At 43.7% G+C, this 25,252-nt stretch overlaps 1 protein-coding gene across 1 annotated transcript; it reads right to left on the bottom strand.

Annotated features, from left to right (window-relative positions):
- Positions 1–248: 248 nt before the first annotated feature.
- On the bottom strand, positions 249–25,087 carry LOC118086927 (hepatocyte nuclear factor 4-beta-like). The gene is made up of 10 exons (XM_035119026.3): positions 24,728–25,087; positions 14,487–14,658; positions 13,178–13,272; positions 10,152–10,258; positions 8,816–8,971; positions 6,984–7,071; positions 5,303–5,455; positions 3,829–4,065; positions 2,728–2,847; positions 249–2,107 (listed from the first exon to the last, which is right to left on the bottom strand). Exons 1-10 carry the CDS (start codon positions 24,843–24,845, stop codon positions 1,968–1,970), a joined length of 1,386 nt encoding a protein of 461 aa, XP_034974917.1. The 5' UTR covers positions 24,846–25,087; the 3' UTR covers positions 249–1,967.
- Positions 25,088–25,252: the final 165 nt, after the last annotated feature.

Genomic DNA, 25,252 nt, shown 5'->3' with positions numbered 1-25,252 from the left:
CCACAGCACTTTTTCAAAATCCCAAATGTAACCGCTGGGTCCAAAGCGTTGGTGACCCTGGCTTTTAATCATTGCTATGAGTTGTGGTTCCCGCTTCATGAGGGCAGCAGTCGCAATGCATCCATCCAAGTCAATACAGTGGTTTGTGGCTTTCATGTGATAAATATTCTTAGGAGCACTTCATAGCTTGACACATATGAAGAGGCTTCTGTCCCCAAGAAGCAATGGAAAGACTGAAGCATACTTTTGTATCACTTCGTGACTTTTTATTTAAGCACAGCATGTTCCTATTTTCAAATGTTGACAGCTTTTAAAAATGGCATAACAAATCTTGGAAACGTTAGGAAGTCCTAATAGTATGCTGATCAGACATTCATAAACAGAAACCTATGGGATCAAAAGAAATAGCAATGGGAATGTAGGAATCAATTTTGGCAGAGGCTGTGATATGAGCAGAACCAATCTTCTCCACTTTGGATTATGTATCCTTTATTCTGTTCCAAAAGAACCACACAACAGCTGGGAGTGTTAACAGAAAATAAACTGCCAATTTTTGATGAGCAGCATGCTCCTCAGTGGAGACTGGTGCCCGTTGGAACTGGTAAGGTAGAAGCCAGAGAGACCCACATAGCCAGGGAGACCCACATAGACAAACAGAGCCAAGGACAGGTGGAGCCAGCTAATTCTAGTTTTGTCCCCATCCTCCTCCCCACTGAGTTCTACAGGGCCAACACTGGGACTTAAGAAGTTGGAAGCTGACAGCCAGTGTCACCACATGCTGGAGCAAGAAGGCAGGCAGCTGGGGACTGCCAGACAGCAGCTAGAGGCTGGTGGGGCAGTGCCCCATTTGCCCAAATGGACCAACCTCCATTGAGATACCAACTGAGGAGAGTGCAAACAGCACTTAACATCTATTAATTACACAAATAATAATGTCAGTGGGCCTCTCTTTAGTGAGTGCTGCAAGATTGAGATACTGGATGTTCTGCAGTGGGAGCCAACTGGAATCCCACACCCTCCAAGTGTCCCTATTTTCCAGGGATAGTCCCAGATTTACAGAACTGTCCCAGTTCCCGACCTGATCCCGGAATGTCCTGCTTTTCCTTAGGACATTCCTATTTTCATCAGAGAAATGTTGGAGAGTATGGAGTTATCCGACCCCCTGAGGCACGTGAAGACAGCCCTGTATAGTGACGCTTCTTAATGCTGAATGTTGTTGTTCATTGGAAGCCACCAAGTGTGGCTGGGGCAACCCAGTCAAGATGTGCAGGGTATAAATAGTAAAATTAGTATTATTATGGAATAGGACATCCCTATTTTCATTGGAGAAATGTGGGAGGGTATGGGACTTTGGAAACAAGGTCTGGTGATGCTTTTATGCTTGCTTGCCCTAGTATGCAGCACATTATTCAGGCCTCATAAGATGTAATATTGCCAAGCCCCATGAAGGAGTATCTCTGTGTTGAAGCACTGTTGAGCTTCCCAGAGGAGAAGAGAGCAGTAGACAGGTCCAGGGTTCACAATGTGCTTCCTGCTCTTTGCTTCTCATTTTTGAACGTGTCTCTCTGAGTCTGTCTGCTGCTTGAGCTTTCCAGACATTGTTGGTATGTAGGCAGAGCTTGGAAAGCTTGAACACGCACAAGCATGAAGACCCGTCACCAAGAGAACTTAGAATACATGCGCCTATCTTCTACTTAATCTCCATTAACAAAGAACCCCTGCAGCTTCATTAGGAAGCACCTGCCCCAAACACCTTACAATTCTAACTGAGGAAATGACATGAGCCCATAGGAAGGGGAAACTGCCGACAGGTGAGCTCTCTCCTGTCTTTGTTGAAAGGTGCCATTTTGTTTCAGTGTCTGAAAAGGGCCCCGCGAGGTTGGCAGTGCTAGCTGCTACTGTGGGAACAGTGATGGTTGGACTTAAGACTTGAAAGGTTAAATTATTGATTTCTTCAGCGTGGTTCTTTATAGAATCTCCTGTTTGGGTATCACCACCTGAGGCAAAACAGTCGCAGGTACTACTTCAGGCCTGGGGGCAGGACCTAGCTTGTAATCTTCACTTCCTGTACTGGTCGAAGGAGAAGGAAGGGATGTTTCAGGAGATGCTGTGGAGGGGAAAAAACACAAAAAGGTGTTATTTGCAATAGCCTGGCATTAGTCTTCAGCCAGTGGGTCAGGACTATAAATGTTGGGGAATTCCATCAGAAATGGGAACAGGAGTGGATATTGCTGCAATTTGCATGTTCATTGGAGATCAGGAATTGGAATCATACAAGTTTATATGAGTAGCATTCACTAGCTTTTTTTTTAAGTCTGCAAATGTTATGTATGTAATCATCCCCTGAACCTTTTCCTCCAAAGAGGTCTCTGGGTTGGACAGGATCCTGGCAGGATCAAACCGGAGTACTTCTGGGTGCAAAGCATCTTTGCTATCATTGAATTACATTACTCCCCCGTACAATTTCTCCCATTGCTGTGAAGACATATGCACTTGGAGTATGCAATTTCCTTTTCAGGAAATTGCATATTGCAGCTTAAATTTTCACAGTGAAATTGAAGCATCGCTCCCAGATTTTCCTCTTCTTATCCTCGCTCCATGGAAGAAAGTGCATGCCTTTCTGAAATGTTCCAATATGTGCACATTCAGAATTTAATATTTCAGAGGAAAGATCTTAATAAGCAAAGGTTTTAACTAAGTGAAACAGATAGGAAATTGGACACCTACAGGCTGAAATGGTGTGAATTACTGATCCGATGCTGCTGGGGAGCACAATGTGTCCCGGAAGAGGTTCCATGTTAAGGCTGGAAGGTCCTGACTGGTACTGTGGTGCATCCATAGTTGTCCCTGCATGAACAGAGAGAAAAGCTGTCTCATTCTGCCAGTCATTATTGACCAAATACTGTACAAAACACAGGCGTCATTTTCTTTGTTTTGAAGTTCGTTCTGCCTTTAATGGGAAAGCCTAATGCAATCCTTTTGCTTTTATTGATGTGACCCACTCTGAGCTTTCAGAAAGCTTTTTTCTAATTATGCCATTCTCTTTGTATGCAAACACCCAAATGGATGGATGGATTTGTCTCCTGGCTTTCACCCAAAGTGTGTCATTCCCCCTAGTCATAGGTGCCAAGTTCCAGATTGAAAAATCCGGGATCAGCATGTCTGGTGCGTAGAAGCGACTTCTGGCGCTGCGGACATTTTGGAAATGGGCACAACGGCATCGGAAGTCGCTTCTACGCATGTCCAGAAGTGCGTAGAAGAGACTTCCGGTGCTGGCGCGGCACCAGAAGAACATGGCCGCCAACAGGAGCTCTGTAATCCGGGGGAATACAGGGTATTTTGCCATTCGGGACACCTGTGGGAAACGGTAAGAAAATACGGGGGGTTCCCGGGGAAAACGGGGTACTTGGAAGCTATGCCCCTAGTTTGGTTTAAAGGTACAGGCGGGGTAAGCTTTCCAGTCCAAGGGCTGCATTTCCTTCTGGGCAACTCTGCAAGGGCCATATACCAGCAGTGGGCGGGGCTAGAGGCAAAAGTGGGTGCAGCAAGTTTACCTTTGCCTAATAGGCTAGTGTCTCACACACCTGTACGTTCGCTATCCGTGGAAACAAGGGGCATTACCAGAGTTCAATGACACATTGGAGCAAGGCAAACACATTTCTGGCATGACACAAAGCTAGTGAAGAGTGTGACCTAGGGAGAGTTCTGAGGACCATATAGAAAGGTCTGGAGGGCCACATTCTTGCCCCCAGGCCTGAGGGTCCTCAGCTCTGTTTTAAGACACACAAGTGAGAAAGACACAGCACCATTCCAAATGTTGTTTGTTACCTCCCAGAAGCATTTCCTGAAGCAAGCTGTCGATCCTTGCCACTCCAAAGAGCTTGACGAACTGAACCTGCTCAATCATCTGCCAAGTGATGCTTTGGAGAGGAGGCAGCAGGAGGAGAATGTCACTGAATCGGCCTCGCGAGTCATACTGCCGGTCGTTAATGTAATCCTCCAAATTCACCTGTACCTGAAAACGCATGTTTTTCACCTTCCCGGGCTCACTCAGGCCTTTGCAATCTGGGAGAGAGAGAGAGAGAGAAACTAACTAAGGTTAGTTTGGCTTGCATGCAGCAATTTGACTCAGGGGAATTTGTGGTATTCCATATGTTGGACTCCACCCCCAATCAGCCCTGACCATTGGCCATGCTGGCTGGGACTGATGGGGGTTGGAGCCCGACATCTGGAGGGCAGCAGTTTCCCTGTCCCTGCCTTAAAGGGTTTGCAACTAGGATACGCACCATACCCTCTGAGATCACCTAAGGAGATTTCTCAGTGTGCCCTGCTACCATCTGAGATGTGGTTCGCAACAGTGCATGAAAGAACATTCTCCCTAGTGAAGCCCAGTTTGTGGAATTCCTCGCCCCAGGAAATGGACATGTGGTGAAGACAACTGAAGAGGGTGAAGGAGAGACAAGAGGAGCAAGGGATGGGTAAGGGCAAATACCATTGGATGGACTTAGGTTTGGTTATGGGATAAAGGTGCCCCATGTTAATTTCACATATGCTCATAGCTTGTTGCAACCCATTTCCACATTAACCTGTACCACTCCTGCTAAATTTCAGACACCTGGTTGAAACTGTTTTATGCCAGGAGGACTCTGCTGCACTGGTGTTTAAATGTCTGGCATTTAATCTATGTTCCAAATGTTGTATATGTTTCAAATGTTTCTATTTTGTAAGACTGTTGGGGACTGAGATGGTGAAACTCAGGCTATACCTTTTTAAAATAAATAAATTATCCTCTTATTGCATATGTTGTTGCTGTTTTCTAAGAAATCTGCATGAAGATTTGCATTTAAATACAGTACATACATTATTGAAAAATAGCTGTTTCAAAAATATATTTTATTTCAACCTATGCACTTCTAAACACTCTTTTCTCCTACAATACAAATGCTAAATCGCACAAGTCAAGAACCATGTTGTAAAATCCAGAGAAGTGCAAAATCCAAAAGAAAATTGCATTCCGATCCACACATTAACCCCGAAGCTGTAGATCAGGTCAGTTCACTTTTCAGATTCACCAAAACTAAATTCCTCCAGCATACCTAGAGGATTAAGGGGTTCAGCAAAAGGCCTTGAAGAAAAGTGATGTTTGTGGGAGGGTTCTGAAGAAAGGGTGAAGGGGCTACCATTGGTCCAGGAAGGAACCTGAAGCATAGTGGATGGACAGAGATAAGCAGTGAAGCCTCTCTGCTGAAATCTGAACCATCCTCTGAGGATTAACGGACAGTAGCACATGAGAGGACCTCACCTGGGTCAAAGAACACAATGGCTTTCAGGCAAGCGTATTCATTCTCATCAATCTGAATTTCTCGCAAGGGCTTCACCAGCTCATCCAGAATTCTGGTAGCTACACGGGCAATTTCAAGCTCTGGACAGTGCATTGGGATGATGAAGTCGTTTCCTGAAAAGAGGGAGGGGGGGCGGAGAAAAAGCATCTTACCTTGATGCAAAGAGGAACATAAGATGCTGCTATACGCTGAGTCAGATCCTTGGCCATCTTGCTCAGTATGGGCTTCACTGACTCTCCAGTATTTCAGACAGGGAGTTCTCTCCCAGCCCTATGTGGAGATGCCAGAGATTGAACCCGGGGCCTTCTACATGGAAGGCAGATGTTCTACCACTGAGCTCTCTAGGTCTTCTCCAACGTTTAGGGCAAATATTGATGTGCTGTTTCAAAATTATTGTTTTTAACAAATTGGCCCCGCAAGTAAGAATGAACAAGCTTCTGGGACTCTAAAAATGGGACTCTTCACCAAAGTTAAGGCACAGTTCTCTGGTTGCCTTGTCTGAAAACCTGGTGGTAAAGGATGAAAAGGGTGGACCCCCTTCTCTGTTGGGGAAAGGATGTAAGAGTGATGTGGAAGCTGTAGACCTTCAGATGTCCTTAGACTCCACCTCCCATCAGCCCCAACCAACATTTGGAGTTTGGAGTTGGAGTTTAGCATCTGAGGGTCCCATCTCCAAGCTAGAGTGTTCTGGGCTTTTTAGGTTGCAATCCTGTGTACTCTTACCTGGCAGGAAGCCTCATTGAACTCAGGGGGGCTTACTTCTGAGTAGACAATGGATGCATAAGATCACACTTTAAGGCAATAATCCTATGCCCACTTTCCTGGGAGTATGTCCTATGGAACTCCCTGGGGCTTGCTTCTGAGTAGACATGTATAGATTTGCAGTGTAAAAGGGATATTATATGGTGGCTGTTTATAAAGCTGTCTAATGTGGAGAGTGTGGAGAGAGGGAACCAAAGAGATATTCCCCCCTCTCTCATAATAAAGGCTCAGTGAAATTGAGACAGAAGAAAATAATTCTTCACATACTGCATAAATTCCATCAATTATATATATATATGCATGCATGCTTTATTGTTCTAAATAAATAAATAATTTGTTGGATTTGCCACCAAAGGATGTGACAAGAGCGACTAACTTATGTAGAGTTATAAGGGGGCTAGATGAAATCGTGAAGGATGGGTCTATCAGCAGCTATTGATCATTGAACATCCATGTTCAGCTACAGTCTACCTCTGAATAGCACCAGGTGCAGTGGGTAGAGTGAACCTCTTGCCCTGCTTCATGTGAGCTTTAAAGAAACACCTGGCTTATCTTCTGTGGGAAACAGGATCCAGCAGGGATCTTCTTGTGTTAGGGTGATACATTTTAGGGTGGGGTGTTTATAGATTACTGTTAACTTACTAGAGGGATGTGGGTGGCACAGTGGTCTAAACCACTGAGCCTCTTGGGCTTTGCTGATCAGAAGGTCAGCAGTTCAAATATGGTCTTTGGGGGTAATCTTTCCAGTTGTCTTATTCTAGAACACCAAAAATATAACAATGAACCACTGTGGTTTTGAAAACAGAGAGAGAGTACAGAGATCTGGTTACTCTGTGGAAACTAGACAATGAGGTGTGTTCTAGTGCATGGGTATTTTACCTAGTAATAGAAAATCCGTGTACGGTATAGAACGCTTTGCAGCTCCCAGCAGTAAGTGCTCACCAGCATGGGCTCTTAGCAAGGCAACCTGTGAATCCCAAGAGAGAAAGAGAGAAAAGGAAGAACAATTTCATACTGACTGAACTGTAGTCTGCTTTACTGATGCAGGTCGACAATGGATCTTGATCAGATCCTAGTTCTGGTGAAGTGATCAAAACATGAACTAAATCAGCCCACATCCTTATGTCTGGTGCTGCCATAAATTTCCTTTCTACCTACCTACAGCCTCTATACGTTCTTCCCTTTACTGGGACTAGGGGGGAAATCCTAAGACCTTAAACCAAGTACAAACCATAGGTTTAAGATCATTGTTAATTAAATGCACATAAAACCAGAGAGTTGCCCATTGGAGTATATGGGAGAACTCTTGTTTTAAATCAACTAGGGTTGAAGCCACAAAGCCACAAAAGAAGAGTGTGAAGGGCTGGCTAGGGTGGCCATGTGTCCAACTCTACAGAGGTCGGTCCCTATTTGAAGGTGGCCTCTGTTTGAAGGGCTGTCTGGCCTAAGCCTGGTTTAAAAATAAAGGACCCTAAGAAGGGAGAGCAGGTGAGACTTGACAGTGAGCACTAGGCAAATGGCTCATCTGGTCGCAGCCTTCTCCACACTGGTCACAGGTCTGTGTGAATTAGAGCCATTATCTTTCAATGCGCCTCTATAGGTAGGAAATGAGCATTTGCAAATTGTATGCAAACATGTCCTCTCCTTTTGTCTCCTTTACAAATGGTGCATTTCCCCCCCCCTCTGTGTGTGTGTGTGTTTCATAAAAATTTATACACCACTTAATTGTTAAAAAAAGAGCCCTCAAAGCAATTTACAAAAAATAAAACAATAAAACTGAGAAAAATTCACAACCATACTTTAAAACATACCCAAGTTAAAATATATGTTTTGGTAATGTAGAAGTGACCTGATACTTTCCCCCCAGCCTACTAAACTGGGGTAGCAGCTAGGATTGTTACATCCAAGCTGGCCTCAACATGTGAAATCTGTTCCCCAGTAACCTCCCTACAGCTTCTTCACGCTCATTGCCTCCCTAGGTTCCTACAGTGTTGCCTACCTACAACCATCAGTGCCATTGGCCTGATCCATGATGTGCCATTGGCCTGATCAAGCAGGCTCTTCTTATGTTCTTCCCCACCTCCTTTAAGTGCTGTGAGGTCTTTTCAGAGCCTCCTGTTGCCCCAGTTTGTTGCCTCATCTGTCCAATTACCCAAGTTCCCTTCTCTTCCATCAACACCTTCCCTTCAGGTACCTTTTTCTCAGTCCATTCTACCCTGTTTTTGGATAGCTTGCTTATGGGGGTTACTTCTCTCTTGGACTGAAGACTTCTTCCTAGACCAACCCCCAAAAGCCACTCCTGTCTCTAGGGTCTGTGCAATGCTTTCATTTCAGCCAAACTGACAACTTCCATTTCCCTCTCAGAAGCAGAAAATGCCTGTTCTTTGAGCAAGTGCAATGTTCCCTAACATTCCATGAAATCCTACCCATCCAGTTCATTGATATCTGAGGCTCTGTGTCACAATTGCCATCCAGTAGATGTGTTGGCTTGAAAAATGCTAACCTTTTACACCCAGGTTTTCTATTCTCTCTCTCCCAAATCACTGAATCAATCCATAACTGTTGTGAAACAAACAACTGTACAGATTTTTGAGTTAGGAGGTTTCTCCTTTGCACATCGCATGTCTGCAGAAGGAAAGCATAACATTCAAAGAATCCAGGTTGCAGAAGCCACACATGCCTCCTTCCTCCCTAAAAGTTGCTTTTTTCACCTGATCATCCAAGGGAAGCTCACAGAATGCTGGGATGTATTTTGCCCACTCAACGAGGACCAGGAGCTGCTGCTTCATCGACTCACACACATCATTGATTGTCGCAATCTTCTTCATGGCAATATCAGCACTGTGCACAGGACGGAGAGCTGAATACTATAAGAGAAAAAATCAGGCATCCTTTAACTAGGTAATCCTACATCTCCTTCTTCCCCATTTTCCCACGCCTCCATATAACACGCCTCCATATAGATGAGTCTATTGTGCCCAAATGGAAAGTTACCCTTTTGTCCAGAAGGTGGCAATAGATCACAACTATTCTATCAACAGTGTATGTTGACATTATGAATTTGCCTTGTGCCCAAACTCACCCTCCAAGTTCTGGAAATCTGTAGTCCTTCTGTGCAAGAGGTTTGCATTTTATTTATTGATTCCTGTTTGGGGCACTTTAGAATTTCTTCAGAGAGAGAGACAGAGAGAGAAACTAACTCCATAGTACACAGTTGGCTGATACCTTTATTTTAGGACAAAACAAAAAGTAGCCAAAATGTGGCAAGCTTAAGAGTTCTCCAGAGTTCATTGTTGGATAAGATGCTCCATGTGGTAGGGAGTGGTTGGACAAGGAAAGGGAATAAAGAAAAGGATAGAAAAAAATGATCTGGATGTTACAGCCAAAAAATGATAAACAGATTCCAAACATACAGTCAGAAGCTTCCCCATCTATTTGAGCTAATGGGAAAGGCCCAGCTGAGGATGTTGGGGATTTCAGGAAATGTGGGCATTCAGGGAGGCTAATGAGTTCATAGCCATGTATCTGGCCTGCTTTGGCCTCCTAAACTAGCCTGTTGCTTGGGGGCGGATGAATTTGTCCATTTTGGTTTCTCATTTTGACTGCCTTAAGTTCAGTCATCCACATTTCCCCAACAACTAGTTCTCACAAAAATTCATTTCAGAGCATATATGCAATTCTCCTTAACACAATGCACTTTTTCTTTTCTTTTTTCTTTTTTGCTTATATGCACATTTTATTGCACATTTCACCCTAGTGTATGCATTTTTGAACCCGTTACTTGGCTTGACAAATTGCACTGCAAAATATGGAAATACACAAATTTCATAAGATGGCTGTGTTTCAGTTTGCAGATTGTTTTGGAAAGTACGAACTAGGTAGGTTCACCTTTAGATGTGACCCGACTCACATTGTGCTGCCTTAGGTGCAGTGGAAGATTATACCCTATTGCCAGGCTTCAGTATGGTTAAGGACGTCAGGGGGAGTAGACTCCCAATGCCCACAAGATGTAAGAAGAAATGTGGGGGGGGGAGGTTCCCCTCCTACCTGATGCGCCATCGCCTCTGCTTGGGTCAGAATGGTGATTGACAAGGCTCCGTTGTCTTCGTAACTGCTCCGGCGGATGCTGATCCTGTCACGCTCATTCTGTACAGCTTTGCAAGAGAGACGAAGCAACTGTGTCAGGCAGGCATCACTTCCAATGGCCACACAACCGACTGTCAATAAGCAAGAGGGCTGACTTGCACTGGAATTTCTGAAGTTTACATTTCTTACTGGACTTGCACCAAATGCAGATGCTAAGAATCTTGGGAACTGGTCAGGCCAGGTAGGGAGAACCCATAGGCAAGTGTTCTGGTGGGGACGTGATTAGAATCCTTTGCAAATGTTCACACCCTTTTAATTCATATTCCTTTCTGAAGGACCACCTCTCCCTATGTGAGCCTGCCTGGGCTTTGAGATATTCTGGGGAGGCTTTTCTATGCCACCATGACAGGCACATTTGGTAAGCGCACAAGACAGGGCCTTCTTGCTGGCTGCTCCCAGATTGTAGACCTCCCTCCCATGGGAAGCTAGAATGGCCCCCTCTCTTCTTTCCTTTTGCCGGCAGGCAAAGATGTATTTTTTTTTAATCTAACAGTCCTTGGCCACCAACTGGCTGTTGCGGCAGTGTCTTCTGAGGGTGGGTGCTGTATTTTTGTCTCTCTGTGTGGTTTGTTTTCAGTGCTGCTGTTGATATTCATTGTGTGGTTTAAGTTGCATCTGTTTTCATTTACACTAAGCCCAGGATACAAATTAAGTGTCAACAATACTGAGCTGGATGAGCCAGTGGTCTGACTCAGCGTGTTCCCGCAGTACCCTAAAGGCTAACAGACACATTTTTGAAAGAAAAAATTATAAAAAAAAATCCTTCCAGTAGCACCTTAGAGACCATCTAAGTTTGTCATTGGTGTGAGCTTTTGTGTGCATGCACACTTCTTCGGATACACTGAAACACATTTTTGTGTTGAAAGCTTTTGTGGGACCCACTTAGGTATATGGATGCATAAGCTAGGCATATATACCATGAGAACAGAAAGAAGAATTATTTTATGACAAAGTGAGGCCAAAAGGTCATCCACGCAAGAGATAAAAAAGCAGGTGTGTCACATACTGTTTCAAGCACAAATGAATACAGGATCCAGTTGAAGTGAGTTGTATTAATGCTCCTATCATAATCACACCCTTTGGAGAGCAAAGTGGCTCCTAGTTTATCTTTTGTGTGGTTTATGGTGTATATTTTTCTATTTTCCCTTCAGGGCAGATAGCAACCCCCCAGCCTAAAGCATGACGTTCTCAAGATGCTTTTGGCATTATCGCAGGAGGCTCCTTGAAAGAAACCTATCCAGTTAATATTTTACCTACTGTAAAAGTAAGTCATTATTAGGCGGTGAGTGCATTGCAATGCATTTCTGATGAAAAGAAACATTAAGACTGAGACAGGGATGGGCAAACCTGTGAATTTCAGTTTTTCTGTTTCCCAACCTTAGGTTCAGTTCTCCACATTTTCCTTGTGAAAATTCAGCAGCATTTTAGTGTGAATTCCTCCTAATGCACACACCTTTGTATGCAGCTTTCCCTAATATACACACAAAGCGATTTCCCCTTACATAATGCATTTTTATATGCAGTTTTCATTTATGCCGTATATGCATTTCTGTGAACACTTTGCCTCTGTATGTGCATTTTTCTATTTGTTACTTGACTAGAGAAGTAGATTGCAAAGTTCAAAGACGTGTGAATTTTGAAGGGTGGCTGCATTTCAGACCATGTACTATTATTACGGAAAGTGTGAATTAGGAAGGTTTCCCCATAAATGCAAACTGAATTGAGTTTCTCCTCCTCCATCCCTAAGCTGAGGCCAGTAGCCTATCTGAAAGGCTAGAAAGATACAAAGGCTTACTGAAACTGCATCACTGTAAATGCAGCATGATCACAGAGCAAGTTTTGACTCGGCCTTTGCCAACTCAATGCCTTCTTGGTGTTTTGGACCAGGATTTAGGGTGTAGAAAATCACTGGGTATTTATTGTCAGGAGCCTTGCTATATCTGAATTTTGCTGAGCATTCTGCAATCGAATGATGGGAAACTTCAATGTCCCTTCCATGTCCAAAATCTTGAACAAACAGGACTGTGTTTGCTGTTTGACTTCCTAGTGCAACACCAACCAAACAATTGGCTTCATTTCCCCTGAAATCGGATTGGGTTGCTGCAGAGGGGGTGGATCAGGGTAGGGCAAGGGGCGGAAATAAAAAAAAACCCACAGGAAATCGATAAATGTCCCAGTAGAGGTCATTTTTATGGCAAAGGAAGCAAATCAGTAACTTCCCAAAACTTTCGCTAGATATGCAGATCCTGTGTAAACGATGAGGGTCTGATTGCAACATCTGGTGCTCTGCTTATAGACTAATTACTTATTTTATTTTTTAAAAATAGTCCCCTTTTCCTGCATAAAGCTCTCAAAGCAGCTTAGGAAATTTAAAGCTAGATGAGGTTTCTATCCTTGTTTTTCACCGTGTTTCATCTGGCACCTTCACTATACTGTCTTCATCAAATACTGAAGATGCACCTCTGGCCTTTGACACTAGAAAGGTATATTTTCAGGGCCCATCGTCTTCTTATGATCGCAATTTGTATTTAACTGGTTTTAATGTATTTTTGAATGGTTGAAAGCTGCCCTGAGACTGCATAGTGAACAGTAGGCAATAAATCAAACTACTAATACAAATTTGAACTCTGCTTCAGGAAGCAAAATGTCTTGGGTGGGATGGCACTGCCTGGGCAACGTCCTAAAAAAATTCCACCCTCCCCCCCCTCTTCCAAACCACATGATCCAGCTCTGCCTATTTATGATTCAGGATTCATCCATTGTGATTCAGCACCCTCATCGACGGTGCTGCAAAGGAATTTGCTGATGTGGAACTTGGCACAACTCATCAGCTCCCCCAACGCTAGCAGCAGGCTACTGAATGCAGGGCTAGCGTCACAGCAGTGCATATGGGAGTCTGGATCAGGGGATAGTTTAAAACCATTTACCTTCCTTCTTCATTCCTGCCCGGAAACACTTCTTCAGGCGGCAGTATCGGCACTGGTTCCTCTTGTCCTTGTCTATTACGCACTGCCTGCTAAATCTAGAAAGGGAAAGAGGCAAGCATTGGTGGTATGAAGGGCCAGTCCTATCATTAGGCAGAGTGAGCCAGCTGCCTTCGACGGCAGGTGCCAGGGTGAAGGTGGCAATGAGCAATGCTAAAGGCTGGACACTCCCCTGCTAAGCAGAGGAAGAGGGGAAGCTTATACCAAGTCGGACCATTGGCCCATCTAGCTCAGTATTGTCTACGCTGAGTGGCAGCAGCTCTCTGGGGTTTCAGACGGGAGTGGACATTCCCAGCCCTGCCTGAAGATGCTGGGAATTAAACCTGGGAGTTTTGGGGTGCAAAGCAGATACAATGAGTTACCAGCCCATCCCAAATCCTGCTGCCTTGTACGCTGTCCTTTTGCCGGGGTTGAAGCAAGGGTCAACTGTTAGTGTGGTTGGGTTGAGAGCTATCTTGTTCTTTGCCTCAGGCAATGAAATGTCTTAGACTCTTATTTTATTTTACATTTTATATCCCACTGTTTGTCCATAATGGAACCCAAGGTGGAGTACAAGTGGTCTCTGGGTGGCCACCCATCCAGCCACTGGCCAGACTTGCTTAGCTTCAGCTAAGTGTTGGGGCAGCTTCATGGACAGCCAACAGAGATGGGCAATTCTGTCTGTTTCTCCATTTCTCATTCCCCCCCACTTAAATTCATTTTTTCAAGCTACTGTAGCAATTTATGAATTTTAGTTAAAACAGTCCTCATGAGAATTTATCAGAAATTTGGTGCAAACGTAACCTGACCATAGAATCATAGAGTTGGTAGGGACACCAAGGATCATCTAGTCCAACCCCCTGCAATGCAGGAATATGCACCAGTCCCTTATGGGAATCAAACCTGCAACCTTGCTGTTACCAGCACCACACTCTAAACAACTGAGCTATCCAGTTTTGGTTAAAATGTGCTTGTTTTTGCATGCAATTTCCCCAAATATAATGCACTGTTGTGTGTTATTTTCATGGAAACATGCCTTTATATGCAAACTTTACCCTAGTATGCACATTTTTGTACAAACTCCTTGGATGGAGAACTCCACTGCAAAATTAGGAAATGTGTGAATTTCAAAGGATGGTTCACACATTGTTTCAGGCAGTGCAAACTAGAGAAAATTTCAAGTTTGCATTCATCTTCAAGCCAGTGATAATGTTCAAAGCTTATGGAAAAGCTGGTCAGTGTCCAAGGATACCCTACAAAACAACAGAGCTACCTGCACGAGTAGACGTGATTCTTACGGACGCTCCTTCTGAAGAACCCTTTGCAGCCATCACAGCTGGAAGCTCCATAATGCTTCCCAGTAGCACGGTCCCCACAGATGGCACACATTGAGCTGATCCCATTTGCCAGCAGGCCGCCACTCCCTGACTCTGAAACAATGGCATCTGCAAAAAAAGGGAGTTCACCAGTGGTCAATAAAGTGGGTGTCCTGGGGGTGGAAGGAACAGGTCCAGTCCTACTGTGAGGCAGAGGGAGGCAGCTGCCACAGGTGACCATAGGTAAGAGGTATGGAGTAGAATAGATACAGCTGGGTCTGCCTAGTAACTTATAAACTAATCTACTGCCCTCTAGTGGAGTGGAGGGTGGTGTCTCACCACCTATGTCTAAGTTTGGTGCAACCACCAATCTGGTTGGCTTTTATATATGGAATGGGTGGGGAGGTAAGCTCTATCTTTCCTCTTGGACCAGCTCTGGAAAGGAACAAAACCAACCCAACCCATAGAGTATTGGGTCTTGCCTTATTTTTAAAATCAAAATCCACATGGCCCGCTGCTGTGTAATAAATGAGTCAACATTAACAGCATACATTTAAAGCACTATGATTCCACTTTAACCAGTCATGGTTTCCCCCCAAAAAATCTGGGAGCTGTCGAATTTGTTACTTATTTGAGTAGAATTTGTTAAGGGTGCTGAGAATTATTAGGAGACTCACATTTTACCCACCTTGAGCTACAATTCAAAAATTGGTATAACAATCAATCACTCTTCAGAAGGAACTATGGGCATCATTGGTTTGTAAGGAGAACAGAGGAGTCTCCTAACATTTCTCAGCACCCTTCACAAACTACAGCTCCCAGAATTCTTGGGGGAAGCCATGGCTATTTAAAGCAGGCATCCCCAAACTTCGGCCCTCCAGATGTTTTGGACTACAATTCCCATCATCCCTGACCACTGGTCCTGTTAGCTAGGGGTCATGGGAGTTGTAGGCCAAAACATCTGGAGGGCCGCAGTTTGGGGATGCCTGATTTAAAGTGTTATCACAGTGCTTTATGTCTATGATATGAATTTGGTCTAAATTAGCAAAGCCAGCAGCTGACACTAGGTGGTCCACCAGAAATTGGCCATGGAAGCAAGATCTGCCCACTCCTAAGCTAGTTCAATCAGGATCCTGAAAATCAGTCTATGCCAGGCATAGGCAAACTCAGCCCTCCAGATGTTTTGGGACTACAGCTTCCACAATCCCTAGCTAACAGGACCAGTGGTCAGGGATGATGGGAGTTGTAGTCCCCAAACATCTGTAGGGCTGAGTTTGCCTATGCCTGGTCTATGCAGTCCTGGAATATGATGCTACAAGCCAAGACCAGTACTAGTGCAAGAGGTGCTGCCTTATAGGTATTGAAATAGAAAACAAAACAAAACAGATTCTTGAGCATTAAAAAGCTATTGATTCAGGTGGTTCATGCTACTAAACCAAGCTGCACCACACAAGAGAGCAGATAAATAAAGCAGCCGACCCAGGATCAGTTGACAATCTTTTGGGGGGAGGGAAAGCATTATTTATTTAGAGTTGGATCCAAAGATGCAATAAAGGACAAGTTTCTGGCAGTGGTGCTGTTCAATTTAACTGTTGTGCAAGAGCCACCAGAAAAACATTGTGTGTTGATGTGCAATGCATCTTCTGTGAGCAAGTATCCTGCAATGTTGTGCAAGGCTACGTGCAAAAGATGGTGCAACAAGACTGTGCACACATGGAAGTATCCCAATGGACTTCTATTTTCTTGTCTTGCACAGGGATCTTCCAGCAACTGCCCTTCCAGACCACCTTATTTTACCAATGCTGCTTTCTCATTCAAGGCAGCTGCCATTTCACATTAAAAAAACATGCAACCAACTTGGCATCAGGCAGGAATGAGAGGCAGACGGTGGACAGGAAACCTCCGCTAAGAGGCCAAGGCCTATCTGACCACCAGCTGCATCTTCCCAAGAGAAGATAGGAGCCCAATGCCACCTGATTCTCCTCCCTGCCTGATACACCGTCTCTGAAGCAGCACCTCACATGATTGGTGTCTCTGTGCAACAGCTAGTGCCGGGTATTCCTTCCCAAGTAGCTTGTCTGCAGGAAAGCCTCTTGCAAAACAGCGCCCCCTCCAGGTTCAACCCCCCTATTCTCAGTCAGGGGAGAGTCGCAACATCCCCCCCAGCTGTATGCTTAATTAGGGGTAGGTGGCTGGGGTGGGGTGGATTGGGGTAGGTAGCCTGATTGCCCACCCCAATTGAGACCACAGGCTTGATGGATGAGCTGTGCACAGCCATAAGTTATACCTGACGTTCTCATATTCACCTTCACCAAGGTGGCTTGTGGCCATAAAACCAACAGAATTAAAAGACAACATACCATTTTAAGAGACTACAGCAGGCATCCCCAAACTGCGGCCCTCCAGATGTTTTGGCCTACAACTCCCATGATCCCTAGCTAACAGGACCAGTGGTCGGGGAAGATGGGAATTGAAGTCCAAAACATCTGGAGGGCCGAAGTTTGGGGATGCCTGGACTACAGCATCAGTAAAGCAGCCAAGCCACCCAGCAATGAAGAGGCTGGTCATCTACTGACTCCTCTGCTCTCTGAATCAGATGCCTAAAGCTCAACTGTGATGGAGTTGGGTGGGTATCTCTGGAAGCTAATTCCACAATTCAGGTGTGAGCACTGAAAAGTCCCTCCCTTGTTTAGCCATTCAGGTGTTTGGAAAGATAGCATAAGAAGAGTCCTGCTGGACCAGGCCAATTAGGCATTTAGTCCAGCATCCTGTTCTCACAGTGGCCAACCAGGTGCCCCTAGGAAAGCTGCAAGCAAGACCTGAACACAACAGCACTCTCCTCTCCAGTGGGTTCACCCAGGCTCAGGAAAACCCCTCGCCACCAGAGTGCTTACTGGATCCTGGTGCCGTCCCACAAAGGTGCCTGACCAAGGTAAGCATCATTGGTATTAATATTTTGTGTCGCAGGGCCATCTCTCCAATTCTGCCTTCTGAAACCTTAAAAAATGCAATCCTTTGTTGATGCTTGCCACCTCTCATTGGTTTAACTCAGCTACGTAAATGTTAGCTTGGGATATATGGTGATGGCATTTTATTTGGCCATAAATACTCCTCAATGCCTTTGCTTAGTGATGCTATGGTGATGTCAAAAGGAGGGGGGATGAAGTGCTTTTTAAAAGCAGGTGGTGGGTGGGAAGAAAGCAGGCAATATATGGCCACATTCATACCATAGCCTACATTTAAAGCAGGCATCCCCAAACTGCGGCCCTCCAGATGTTTTGGCCTACAACTCCCATGATCCCTAGCTTAACAGGACCAGTGGTCGGGGAAGATGGAAATTGTAGTTCAAAACATCTGGAGGGCCAAAGTTTGGGGATGCCTGATTTAAAGCGCTATGATACCACTTTAAAAAGTTGTGGCTTCCCCCAAAGAATTCTGGGAGCTGTCGTTTGTTAAATGTGATGAGAATTGTTAGGAGATCCCTTATTTCGCCTCGCAGAGCTGTAGTTTCCAGAGTGGTTTAACAATCAATCACTCTTGATAGAGAAATCTGAAAATTGCAGCCGACTGTTAAAGGGTGCTTTAAATAGTGCTTTAAATGTATGGTGCAGATGTAGCCCAGGTATTGTCCATCTTCTGTGTGACAGTCCTCAGAGATTTGAAGACTACTATGATGTCTCTCCATAAACTTCTGCAGGCTAAAAATAATTCTTTAAATAATTCTTGAAGCCCATGTTCTTAATAGAACTTGGGTTCTAGATCTCCTCTAAACATACCCTAATTTAAATACAATAAATGGCCTTGTTCTGGGGCATGAAAATAATTCCTGGGAGTGGCTCTGAGATGTATTTGTGGTGAGAATTCTCTGGCAGAAAAATAATCTACTTGGTCCAAGTTCCACAAACATTCTGGCTGTGATGGATGCACTGTGTGCAGTTTGGGAATTTATGGCAATGTCTTGGGGTAGAAAATGTATCCTCACAACCGCATCATGTGTGGAGGAAGTGCGTAGCACATTGTTGATCTTCAATATATACAGTGCATGCAGAACAAAGGGCTGGTGTTTAAACCAGAAAACGTAAAATTTATGGTTATCACTCAACAAGATAGACTTAATTATTTCTTTGTTACTCCTTCTTACTTATAAAGTCCTAAACAACTCTGGGTCATGTTACTCAAAATACTTTATTTCACTCTATTTGCCAGTAAGGGCATTACAGGCAATAAATGGAACCTGGTTAATGTCACCATGGTCTGATGGCTATCAGCTTGTGATACCGTGAAGGCAGGCTTTTTCATTGTTGAAACCAGCGTAGTAGAATGATCTCACTGCTGAAATCCGAGATGCCCCATCAGTATTGGCATTCCTCCGGCTCTTGAAGACACACTTGTTTAGACAAACATTTCCCTAATCAGCTAAATTGTTGTGTTGTTTTAATGGGCATGTTTTATTGTACACTTTAATTTATTTTAATGTTCTGGTGAAATTATTTTATTGTGTGTTTTCATTATGTGTGTGCGTAGAGAGAAGTGCCTGGTGCCATCATTCTCAACTTCTAAGTGCAAGCAAAGATGTTACTCTTCAGTCAACTAATTGCCTGATAATTGGGGTCACGTGGGAATGACAGTACCTTAGGCTGCATTGGTGGTGTTCTTTTAGTAGTGTGGGGTAAAATTTTTGCCCTATTTGTTGTTGCAGGATTTAGTCAATGGATGCTATTTCATCTCTCTGATGTCTTTTAAATTCTGTATCAGGTATGCTTTTATAATTGTAAGTCACTTTCAGACATTTTTGGAGTAAGCAATGAAGAAATGCAAACAGCAACAACAAGAAGTCACCTTGGCAAATAAGTAGTAAATAAATAGGTTTTGTAGGGCCCCTAACTATTTAAAAGCAACAGGACTAAACAGGCAAAGCTGATTGTGGCCCAGAGGTGTACATGGGAAATAGCTTTCCCTGTGGATTTCTGCTCAGAGCAGCTTAGAGCTTCTCTATATATAACAAAGGATCAGTCCTAGTTTTCATCTTGGAATCTCAATTATTATTTTAATGCCAAAGAGCTAGCAGTGGAACTGCAGCTTGTGTGTCGAGTTTCTCCCTGCTTTCTTCTTCTGTACATTTTATGGAACAAAATGTATATCCTGCTCACTGGACAGAAAACCTTCAAGGGGTTTACAAAGAGCAATAACAAGTATCCATTTAAAATATTGGCAAAAGCAAGCATTAAAGTCAAGCTGACATGAACCAATTCTCAAAATGCAAATAAAATCAGCCATACTGCCTGCTAAAAATGGCATGTTAAAATGGCATGCCTTTGCAAGCTTGGTGAAACAAAAAAAAAGTTTTAAACAATACAGTGAAGGCAACCTGCCTAATATCAATGGGCAGGGCGTTCCAAAGAGTAGGTGCTGTTGCCCATTGCTGGCAATCACAGATGGAGAGAGTGCTTACAGGCTTCCCAACAGAGCATCTGGTTGGCCACTGTGAGAACAGATTGCTGCACTAGATGGAGTTTTGATCTGATCCAGAAAGCTCTTCTAACGTTCTTATGATTCCCTACAAGTGCAGAACGAACATCATGTGGCACTTGGTAATGTGATAGCAGCTTACTCAATGTCACAATGTATTTTATTAGGGGTATTTCCTTGCCAACGAGTGGGGTGAGGCTCATTGAAACGGCATTGAGACGTTGCATAGGTTGACGTTATCAGGCCTGTTCTGCCACACCTCAAGAGCGGAGCCATTTTTACTCCCGATGCCCTGTGCACTTCTCCATGAATCCAGATATATAGTCTATTGCATTGTATGTTACTCTATAATAAGCTTCCTCTGTTTGACTTGGTCATCCTGGCCACCACCCATGGACCAGATTGCAGCTGTGACATTTTTTGAAAAGGGTCACACTGAACTTTTAGGATGGGGGAAAGTATTAGGGCAAACAATGAAACATTTTCATAAGAGAAGTTCCTTTTCCAAGCCAGTTGTCAAAGCAATTCCAATTAATGAGATACATCAGCCAAATATTGGAACAACAATATGAGGAATTGTATCATGGGGCAGGTGTTAGTCCAACATAAACAATGTAGGTTAAGAAGACCAGGACAGCTAAAATGGTACCTAAGAGAAAAATAAACAGATGTAGCATGGTGGGGAATATTTCTCAAGTTTGTAAGAGTTGGTTTGAAAAGGAAGGAAAGGGGAGAGGGGGGAGGGATGAGAAACAGGATCATAAATTATTCTAGATTACAACCATACATCTTGTTCTGGTTCAATCCACTTCTGGTGAGTCTTCAAAATTCCAAAATCTACTAAAAAGATATGTATATTTCTTTCTTTTATTGCCACAATTTATATCCCACTTTCCCACTAAGTATTCAAGATGGATTTTCTTTAAAATCAAAATCAAAATCAAATCATGCGTACTAATAAATGAAGCAAGAACAATTTCAATCATACCAGATAAAACAAACTAAAATTATTACAAAGACAGGGTCAGCATAAAATCCCCTTCCCAAGGCAGTCTCTTAAAAAAAATGCCACTGAAATGAAACTGTCTTTGTTGTCCACCTGGAAGTGAGTAGCAATGGCACCAAGCAATCACATGGGTGTCCTTTGTAAGGTCAATTTATGCTGGCTTCACATGGGAACATAGGAAGTTGTCTTATACCAAGTGACTATTGGTCCATCTAGCTCAGTATTGTCTACACCAGGGATTCCTAAACTTGGCTGCTTTTGTACTACAATTCCCACCATCCCTAGCTAGCAGGACCAGTGGTCAGGGATGATAGGAATTGTAGTCCAAAACAGCTGGAGACCCATGTTTGGGAAACCCTGGGCTACACTGACTGACGATGGCTTTCCAGGGTTTCAGACAGGAGCTTTCCCCAGGCCTGCCTGGAGATGCTGGGATGTTACCTGGGACCATCTGCATGCAAGGCAGCTGCTCTACCATGGAGGTCTTCCCCAATTTCACATCAGAAGTAGATCATCTTAACAACTGGGAAGGCAAGGGAAGGCTACAGAAAGGCCACTGAAATCCAGTGGGGTTATTGAAGGTTACGGGAAATCACTACAAAATTAAGATAGTCACAAGGTTTCATCACTGGATTTCAATTCTTACATTCTTTCAACTCTGAAATCTGCATTGGAAACTGCATTGACTTTGACAAAACGAGATGATTCAACGGGGCAAATCTATAACCCTACCCAACGATGAGCTTTTCAAGAAACAAGTGCACAGATGTTGCTTGTTTATCATGCAAGATGAGATCCGCCAAGTTTTCCTTCTACAAAGTGTTTCTGCTCCAAGGATATCCCATTTCCCTGTTGCTCAAGCTGCAATAAATTGCAATCGGTGGCGGGGAGGGGAGCTCAGTTTTCCAGCCAGTAAACTTGCAGAGTCCTATTAGGTGTGCTTGCGTCAATGTCATGAACACCTTACTCAAGAGAGTGCTCGTGATATCTCTGGTGATAAGCAGTGCAGCTTACCACCACCACCTCATGTCAACACCATCTTTGTACGCTTTAAAAGACACTTCGATTTAATTTTATTCTGCATCTCTAAAGTCAGCCTCAGCGTTTTCATGCCAAACCACCCTTTAGAGAATAAGCAGAAGCAGTGCCAGCAAAAATATCTCCTCCCCTTCAATGATGCACCACCATTTTGAGAGTCTTAATTTTGTTTCAATGTAAACTTCCTTTCAATGTAAACTTCCATGTTTCATGTTTCCATGTTTCAATGTAAACTTCCATCAAGAAGGCTGATCGCCGAAGAATTGATGCTTTTGAATTATGGTGCTGGAGGAGACTGTTGAGAGTCCCATGGACTGCAAGAAGATCAAACCTATCCATTCTGAAGGAAATCAGCCCTGAATGCTCACTGGAAGGACAGATCCTGAAGCTTAGGCTACCTCATGAGAAGAGAAGACTCCCTGGGAAAGACCCTGATGTTGGGAAAGATGGAGGACACAAGGAGAAGGGGATGACAGAGGATGAGATGGTTGGACAGTGTTCTCGGAGCTACGAACATGAGTCTGACCAAACTGCGGGAGGCAGTGGAAGACAGGAGTGCCTGGCGTGCTCTGGTCCATGGGGTCACGAAGAGTCAGACACGATTAAACGACTAAACAACAACAAACTTCCTTTCAGGGATCAATATATTCCCCCTTCCCCACTGTAACAGAGAAGTATCACTTTACCAAACTTCATTTTTGTTTGGGGGGGGGCACTAGTGAAAGCTCCAAAGCCCAGGATAAGAATGAGACTGAGAACACAAAAGAAGACAAAGCCTTTCCTTTCTTCTAAACCAGTTGCTAATTCCATAATTTGAGCAAACACTTCCCCTAATTTTCCCTAAACACCATTAAAAAGATGACTGTTTGTCTATTGTAAGAGCTTTGTGAAAGCTCTTGGATAGACCTCTTTTATTTGGATCACTTTACTAATGGGATATATCGCGGTCTCAGCGTTTTGGCTAGGTTGTAGGGAATGGGGTGTTTTCTTTTTTTAAGCTGTTTGGACAAATTTTTGATGAGGATGCTTACCCAAGACAAACATGCTCATTTCAAAACAGCAAGTTCCTGACTATGTTGGTTTACTTATTAACAAGTAGGCAAATACCACAATGCCAACTTGAAACAGCCTTCACCTTTCAGAAAAGCTAGCGTGTTGTTTCTACACTATTGTCTAGATATAATTTATTTATGAATCCTAACTTTTTCTAAATATATAGCAAGGTGGAGCTATAGAGATAAATACCAACCAAAGATCCATAACACATCATTAAGAACATTAATAAAATGTCAAAAAAATAATAATAGATATTGATCAGTTAAAAGAAAAATCAGGTTGCAATGCCCTTTCTAAATTAAACAGTTTTCAAAAGATGTCTGAAGGGAGGGAGGGACTTGCTGAACTTCTACTGGCAAGGAGTTCTACAGGGCAGGGTCTACCACACTAAAGGCTCGGTCCATAGCAGAGGCTGGCTGAAATTTGGGGTCATGGGGAACCACAAGAAATACTCATAGGAATGATGTCCTGTCCAGTCAGTGACACTTGAGCCACAGGTTGTAAGGGGGGGGGAACATATTTGAAGGAAACATCAGCTCAAGCTTTCTGGCTACCCACAAGCCTTCTGTGTCAAAGTCACAGAAAGGTGTCACCATATTGTTTAAGAAGAACAGGGAGACACCTGTGTTTCACCTTAAAGACTAAGAGAAATCTTGTAGCACAAGACTCGAGCTCATTTTATCGGATGCTTGAAATGTCCTGTCTCCCCTAAAGACTAACTCATTTATTATGGTGTGAGGTTTTATGGACTGATGAAGTTGACTGTAGTCCGCAAAAGTTTATCCAGTCATTAATGTGTTCATCTTTAAGGTAGCACAGCATTCTCTGTTGTGTTTGCTACAGCAGACAAATGCAGCTCCCCCTCTGGAAAATGAAATGTTGTACTTCATCTGATATGTAAAATGTTATGTTCTCCTCAGCTGGTAGATGGGGGAAACGTGTGTAAAGAGTGGGTTTGAATGGTCAAGAATTCCAAGAGCTACAATCAGAACCAAGATGACATGAGATTCTAAATATATGGAAGTTCAGTGAACATTCACAATGAACATGCCCAACAAAACTCTGATGACCTCTCTCCCTGTGCCCCAGAAATCAGCTTCAGATGAGAGTGATTTGGAAGGAGGAGGAGGAGGTCAAGCTATTTCATACGTAATCTCTCCCCACCATCTCATTTATCAATGGTACTTCTTGTCAAACAAAGTGGGCAGTGGTATAAAATGTCATTTACTTGATAAATACATCATCGGCATAATATTCGGAAAGTAGATTTTTCCAGGCTTAATAAACAATAGTCTTTGCTATTGGCTAAGTATTTTGCAGCATTGTGATGTCATAATAAGAGGTGTGGGGTGTGGAATACACCTTTCCCAAGAAATTTCCATTGATTAAAAATCCATTTTCTCAATCACAATATAACATGCTTTTCAATCTAAGTCCCTTATCGGCAATATAATTCAAGGCCGCAGCATAAGACCCGTCCCAATGCAGAAGTCCAAGAGTTCACCCACACAAATGCGACACCCTCCACCCTTCGACCCCATTTCTTCTTGTCCACCAAAGAGGACAACATTTGAACAAAGGTAAGCAGAGGCCGATTGGAGAGGCAACAGAAGGCATCTCCTCACTCACCTGATGAGTTTGTGGGCAGCACCCTCAGGTTTTCGAACTCCAACATGGTGTATGAGGAGTCGAGGGACTCGGCGTAATCTGGCATCTCCATGTCCATTAGGCTTTGACAAATCCGCATTATTACTGTCAACAGAGACAAGTGAGGCCCCCACGACCCTGCTGTCAATCACAGCGAGGATCTCCAGCACGGTAGGGTTGACAACTACGGCAGGCTTGAGGATGACAAATCATTACCTAACTTTCCCACTGTTCCCTCCCCCACTACTATCAGAAGGTTGGAAGGTAGAAATGACCTAGTCTTTATTGCATGCTCTCTCTCTCTCTCTCTCTCTCTCTCTGCCTTGTGCCCTATGAGTCTATGCCCTGAATCATGATTATATGGTGGCAGATAAGACCTGGTCTAAATCAACTTAAATTGCATCCTCCGTTCAATAGTGTGTGGTTTATGGCAATCCTTAAGCAAACATTTTGAAAAGCGCAGGCAACGACAAATGATCTAACATACTCTTTCTGCAGGACACGAAG

The sequence above is a fragment of the Zootoca vivipara genome, chromosome 6 (genome assembly GCF_965207765.1).
Source record: "Zootoca vivipara chromosome 6, rZooViv2.hap1.1, whole genome shotgun sequence".
Taxonomy (NCBI): Eukaryota; Metazoa; Chordata; class Lepidosauria; order Squamata; family Lacertidae; genus Zootoca; species Zootoca vivipara.
Note: the sequence above shows the minus strand (reverse complement) of the source record. Positions and strands in the feature narration are given on the sequence as shown.

Excerpts from the sequence above, each read along its gene's own strand:
- LOC118086927 (XM_035119026.3), bottom strand. The coding sequence starts at position 24,845 with ATGCGGATTTGTCAAAGCCTAATGGACATGGAGATGCCAGATTACGCC. Across the intron at positions 10,259-13,177 it reads GGCAGGAATGAAGAAGGAAG|CTGTACAGAATGAGCGTGAC; the intron begins GTAAATGGTTTT and ends TCTCTTGCAAAG. Across the intron at positions 8,972-10,151 it reads CAGAGGCGATGGCGCATCAG|TATTCAGCTCTCCGTCCTGT; the intron begins GTAGGAGGGGAA and ends TTTCTCTTATAG.